The sequence below is a fragment of the Falco naumanni genome, chromosome 1 (genome assembly GCF_017639655.2).
Source record: "Falco naumanni isolate bFalNau1 chromosome 1, bFalNau1.pat, whole genome shotgun sequence".
NCBI lineage: Eukaryota > Metazoa > Chordata > Aves > Falconiformes > Falconidae > Falco > Falco naumanni.
In genome coordinates this window covers 120169133-120175407 of record NC_054054.1, presented here as the reverse complement: position 1 = coordinate 120175407, position 6275 = coordinate 120169133, and the positions used below count along the sequence as shown (strand labels likewise).

The window sequence follows — 6275 nt, the reverse complement described above, 5'->3', positions numbered from 1 at the left end:
GGTCCCTTCTGTCAGCGGGGGGGGTCCCTTTCCTCGCCAGGGGGAGCGTATCCTTCCCTCAGCGGGGGGAGGGTGTCCTTCCCTCAGCGGGGGGAGGGTGTCCTTCCCTCGGGGGGGTCCCTTCTGTCAGCGGGGGGGTCCCTTTCCTCGCCAGGGGGAGCGTATCCTTCCCTCAGCGGGGGGAGGGTGTCCTTCCCTCAGCGGGGGGAGGGTGTCCTTCCCTCGGGGGGGTCCCTTCTGTCAGCGGGGGGGTCCTTTTCCGCGCCAGGGGGAGCGTATCCTTCCCTCGGCGGGGTGAGGGTGTCCTTCCCTCGGCGGGGGGGGGTCCCTTCCGTCAGCGGGGTGAGGGTGTCCTTCCCTCGGCGGGGGGTCCTTTCCTCGGCGAGGGGTGTGTGTGTCCCTCCCTCGGCAGGGGGAGGGGGGAGGGGGGAGGGGGTCCTTCCCGCGGCGGGGCCTTTTCCCGTGGGAAGACGGCCGGGGGTCTTGGGGCGCTCCGGGCCGCCAGGGGGCGTGCTGGGGCGGGCGGTTGGCGGGGCCCGGTGCGGACGTGGCCGCGGAAGTGTGTGGCGGGGCCGGGCCGCCCGCAGCGCCTGACGGCCGGGCTGGGGGCACCCGGCGCCATGTCGCGGGGCGGCGGGAAGGGGCCGAGCCTGAAGGACAAGCTGGATGGCAACGAGCTGGATCTCAGCCTCTGCGACCTCAACGAGGTCCCGGTCCGGGAGCTGGTGAGCGCCCGCCGGGGCCGGGGCCGCCAGACGCGTGGGAGGAGGGGGCTGCGGCCTGGCCTGCGGGTGCTTGTGGCGTCCCGGCCGGGGGTCGCAGGCCGGGAAGGCCAGAACCGGTGGAGGTGGCCAGGGGGACGCCGGAGAAGCCGCAGGGGCTGAAGCAGCACCGGCAGCAGGGCAGGGCTGCACCCCGGGGCTCACCCCGCGCTTTGTTTCTCTTCCAGGCCGCTCTTCCAAAAGCCACTATATTGGATTTATCCTGCAACAACCTCATTTCCCTGCCGGTAAGGTACCAGAGAGCCTTTGTGGGGACGGGTCTGCTGGGAAGTGTTTAGAAAAGATAACTAGTGCCTCAGTAAAGCCTCCCCGGGAGGTTTGGGGCTGGCGCTCCCCTCACCCTGAGGTGGCGGAATGGCTCGGCCCCAGGGCCAGGCCCGCACTGGGGTGGGTTTGGCAGAGGCGGGAGAGAGCAGGGGTCTGTGCTGGGTGGAGGTTGTAGTTTCAGCTGCCAGAGGGTCCCCGCGCTAACACAGACCTGTCCCCAGCAGTGAAGACTTGGATTTGTTCCCTTGTACAGCCCTACATCACCCTGGCAGTCAGTCTGGGTTATCTGGCCCACTGTTCTCCATCTTCAGAGGCAAAGAAGGGGAGTGATTTACTTCTATCACAATTCCGTAGTAAATTAAGGATTTGTGGCTTATGTGACGTGCAGGCACTCTCCACATCCTCCCTAATGAGGTTTCCCCATCAAGGTGCTGACAAGCTTTTTTTCTGGGTTTTGTTTGTGTTTGGTTTTTAGTCAGACTTCTGCAGTTTGATGCATCTGGTGAAACTGGATTTGAGTAAGAATCGGCTTCAACAGCTGCCCTTGGACTTTGGCCGCCTGGTCAATCTGCAGCACCTGGACCTTCTGAACAACCGTTTAGTCACCCTGCCAGTCAGCTTTGCACAGCTCAAGGTAAAACACTGTGCTGGGCGGTTATGTAAAGCTTTGGCATGCAGTCCAGGGTCTTGTGATCCTTCTCAAGTTGATTTCTCTGGTAAAGCATCCATCCTGCTGACTACCCGTTCCAAAATTCAGCTGGCTCTGCACCGCAGCTCAGTGGAAATTACCTTGCTTCTATTGAAGATGTCTCTGCTTAAGCTCTCCTTGTCTTCTGTACCTGTTTCATTCATGTGAAAACTAAGTAGTTCTTTGCTTCTGCTTTGGATCTCTCAAGTAATTGCAAGACTACAGTGCTCTTACAGCCTTCCCTTTATCATTTCCTTCTGCAGAACCTGAAGTGGCTGGATCTGAAGGACAATCCTCTGGATCCTGTCCTGGCTAAAGTAGCAGGAGACTGTCTGGATGAGAAGCAGTGTAAACAGGCTGCTGTCAAGGTAAGGAATCTGCTTTTATTCTTTTTTTCCTTACTTGGCTTTGTTGGCGGTGGTTCTTCATCTTTTAGCTTAGTGAGCTGGGCAGCTGCTGCAGCAGTTTGAAGTTTCTTTAGCCAGTGAGGTGCAGATTCACTGCACTGACTTCACTGCTTCTCTGCCCATAGAGAGCAAACACTGAGCTGAGTAGGATTCTTGTACATTAGTGGAGTTAAGAGAGGACTAAATGCTGGTTGCCAAGAAAGTGGAGGCATAATCGGACAAAATAATCCATGTCCAGACTTCTAGTCCAGAGCACAAAAATCTCTGAAGAATTTCTGGCAAATTGTAGGCTTTACATAAATAGAAGTGTTCTGTGATCCTCTGTATCGGCTAGCACCGGTTTCCCACATTTGTTTTTTAATGAAAAGACCTGTTTCTTAACCACAAAGATTCATGTGGGAAGGTGTGAGCTCTCCTCCTCTTGGGAGCCATACCTGTAGGGATAAGTCAGGGGTGGTGGTTGGCCCCAGCTGACTGTCCTCAGCTACACTCCAGCTGTTCTGTATTGAACTGACTGTGCAACGAGCCTTCTGCAGAGACTTCAGGTTGTTTTCTTGGACCTTGAAGGTACTGCAGCACATGAAAGCAATCCAGTCGGAGCAGGATCGCCAGCGGCAACGGAAGCTCCAAGCAGAGCGAGGTAAGCACCAGGAGCCCTGACATGCTGTCTGCTGAGGACTGTTCTCAGTCTCTCTTAGGTGCCCAAATGTACTGACTGCCATCTAACAAACTGCTAAAAGTACATGTAACTATGAAAATCCTGAGGACTTAGGGAACAGTGGGATAGAAGGGCTGGAGGGAGAAGGATAGCAGGGGATAACTATGAGATTTCTTGCCTGAATAATAGTTAGCTCTCTAGATGGAATGCACTGTAGATTACCTATTAAAAATACAGAAGAACAACAAAGGATTTATTTTAAGGGAAGCCTAATTCTGAGGGAGCAAAATGCAAGGTATGTAATGTAAAAAAAACCACCCAAAGATAAAAGAAGAGAATAGTTACTTGATTGGTTTCCTCTTCCTGATTGGGAACAGATAAACAGGTAGTAAGGAAGAAGGCAGTCACAACCCTTTACATAAAAGGAAAAAAATTCCTATTAATCCCCAGAAATGGAGAAGAAGCGTGAAGCAGAACAACGAGCAAAGGAGGCTCAAGAGAGGGAGCTGAGGAAGCGAGAGAAGGCAGAAGAAAAGGAACGCAGAAGACGGGAGTATGATGCTCAGAAAGCTGCAAAACAGGAGATGGAAAAGAAAACTAAAAAAGAAACTGTGCAGATCCGAAGTAAGTGGTAGCCATTTTGGGTGGGATTGCATCAGATTTCATCACATTGCGATGCTGCCAGATTTGCTTTCGTGCAGCCTAGGTACCGGGAAGTGGTGGAAGTGGAGCAGGGGGAACCTGTATGACTTCTAGTAAGCGCTACTGGTGTTCCCTTTTCCCCTTAATTTGTGTTCCTGGTGAACTGCTGAGCTACAAGAAAGTTCAGCTGTTCCTAAGGAGAACTTACCTCCACTCATTTCTTTTTAAGTGTACTGACCTGTATGTGCAAAAGCAGGTCTTGTGTTCCACAAAGGTGCTTTATACCCTCTTCAGTGCTGACCATGAAACTAAATTTGAAACTTTTCATCCTAAACAGTTAGATCCTGCACATCTACTTACTGAACAGTTAAGTGATGAAAATTCATGACAAACGACAGCTGCAGCACAGGCTGAAGTATCTCACCCGAACAGCTTGTTTCTGAATGTAGACTATTAAAAAGATACTTGATGTATTCCTCACGTTCTCTGTCTTGTAAACGCTCTCATTACAGAGCCTGCCTCCAGTTCTCGTCCTGCTCAGCCACCCCGGCACAAGCACTCCTGGTCGCGGTCGGTGCTGAGAGTCCTGCTCTTCGTGCTGTTCTGCATCCTCTGTACTTTGGCCGCCTGCAAGCTGACAGAGCTGCAACATCAACCCCTGTGCATCAGCGTGAACACTCTCTATGAGGATGTGGTAGCTGCTCTTCAAAACCATAAAACCCTGCAAAATATGCTACAACAGAACTCGCAGCAGTGATTGTCCTGGACAGGCACTTGCTTCGTCAGCATCTCCTTCCACCATCTACGCAGCCAGAATTCCTATGGAATTGTGTTCTGATGAAACTGCTTTTAATCAGTCAGCATTGGTTTGCTGCTCCACTCCACCCAGAGCAGAGTTATTGTTCAGATCATCTTTGCCATGCATGTTTCGCAGTTGGCCTGTAACTCCCATTATTTGCCCACATTAACCTAAACTTGCTAATACTTCTTACCTCCACGGGATGTTTACCTAGATGGTGAGACACAGAAAGCTGCCAATCTGTATGAGTGGAAAAAAACAGCCCTTGCATTATCTGGGTGGCTATAGCTCTATCCTGGAGGTAGGAAGGTTTTAATACATATCCATTCCTTGCTCTCATTTCTATTCCTGCTAAAATTGGTGATACAGCTGTACGGGAGTAATATATTAAGGCCTACTCCAGGACCAATTACAAGTGTGTAGGATGGCTGTGCATCTGTATGTTGGAGTGCAGAAGCTGATTTACTATTGAAAGGAGCTGAATTTTCAATACAACAGTTTTCGCAGCAGTTTGTCTGAACTGGATGTTTATGTTGCTAATGCAGTTTTTTTTACTCGGGTATTTTAGAAACTGTCAAAAATTATTTCAGAGTAAGTAAGTGTAGTTAGAAATCAGTATTTTAACCAGCTAGTGCTGACAAAGCAGCTGCAGCCGCGGCAGGCAGCACTGGGTGGCACTGTGGCAGCACCACAGGAGCAGACAGGCCAGGGTTTTGCTGGGGGAAGGCTGGGGGATTTGGTGGTTTGCACCTAAAGAAAACTCACCTGCACAAAGGCCTACAAATGAATTTATAGTTCAGAGAAATCCCGAGGTCTTTCATATCCTTAAGAGCTTTGTGAGCGTGTACACAAAATGTTAAGCGGAGGTTTCAGAGAATATCCATGTGACGGACTCCACTGAGACATCCTACATTAGTTACCAGAATTGCTGCCTCCCATCTAATACCTGGGATTGTTGCTGCTAAGAGTAGTGCCACAAGGAAAAAGCCTGTAGCATTTCATCCCAAGGTCATAAAGGCAGTAAGCTCTCACCTTTTTGTAACCTAATGGTAAAACTGATTCCCCAAGTATCACAGAAAAAAGCGACAGCAAGAGTCAAAGGAGGGAAGGGCTGCCTGCCTCTGGCTTAGCAGTATGTATTGTTCTCTAAGCTTCCTTGAAACAGTTTTAGGCTTTGCTTTTGGTATTTAACTCATTCTTTAAAAGTTCCTTGCTTAACTCTCAAGAAATGCTCAGAAAAATGGCAAACAACATTCAAAGCATTATTTCCTCTTTGCAGACATTCCTGCCAGCATCTGTTGCTTTGCCATCTTAAGTTTGCAAATGCCAGGCTAATAAGATATACCGGTTAGGTCAGAAGCGTGCTACTGGCCAGGCAAGGGCTTCGCCAAATACCTGCTTTTTTCTTCGGAGGCATTGTGGTTCCAAAGGGTAACTTACACACACTGGAAGTTTAATTCACTCTGGGCACTCATCTCCATAAGTGCTGCTGTTGCAGACCTCAACTGTCCTTGTGTGCCAGTCCACAAGTGCTAATGGCTTTGTAGACAGGCAAGCATGTTCCCCAATCTAATTAAAAGAAAGCTTTTTCTGCCAACTGTTTAGACCTCATAATTCCAGCACATATAATCAGATTTCAAGACCCTCAATAGATTAAGCAGTCTGGACACTGAATCAAGGCAGTCTAAATTTATATCTGAAAATTAGTCTTACTCATTCCCATCTGCCAGAGTGGAAAACTGACAGTCTTATTTTATGAGGTAAAGTTCTTCCACATCACTCGACCAGTTACTGGGGGTGGGGGGTGGGAGGGCAGCACCATGTTGCTGTAGCGTTAGGATTTCTCACACTGGAGGGATAAGATAACTACTTGCAGTTTAGGGTAGCAGTAGAAAGTATTCAACACGGGGCATACCTGTCTGTATTCAAGACAGCATGTTACAAAGCAGAGTTTATTATTCAAAATTGTTTATGAAATAGAAGGAATTATCAATACTGTAAACGGTGTCCAATTCACGTTCTGATGATGTTC

The 6275-nt window shown here is 49.7% G+C and overlaps 1 protein-coding gene across 1 annotated transcript; it reads left to right on the top strand.

Annotated features, from left to right (window-relative positions):
* The first annotated feature begins 543 nt into the window (after nt 1–543).
* On the top strand, nt 544–4752 carry LRRC59 (leucine rich repeat containing 59). Its single transcript, XM_040581785.1, has 7 exons — nt 544–725; nt 950–1009; nt 1525–1683; nt 2001–2105; nt 2712–2784; nt 3253–3426; nt 3957–4752. The coding sequence occupies exons 1-7, from the start codon at nt 621–623 to the stop codon at nt 4199–4201; spliced, it is 921 nt and encodes a 306-aa protein (XP_040437719.1). The 5' UTR covers nt 544–620; the 3' UTR covers nt 4202–4752.
* Nucleotides 4753–6275: the final 1523 nt, after the last annotated feature.

Bases quoted from the DNA above. Each gene is read 5' to 3' on its own strand.
- LRRC59 (XM_040581785.1), top strand. From the start codon at position 621: ATGTCGCGGGGCGGCGGGAAGGGGCCGAGCCTGAAGGACAAGCTGGAT. The intron at 1,684-2,000 runs GTAAAACACTGT...TTCCTTCTGCAG, and splicing joins TCAGCTTTGCACAGCTCAAG to AACCTGAAGTGGCTGGATCT. The intron at 2,106-2,711 runs GTAAGGAATCTG...TGGACCTTGAAG, and splicing joins GTAAACAGGCTGCTGTCAAG to GTACTGCAGCACATGAAAGC.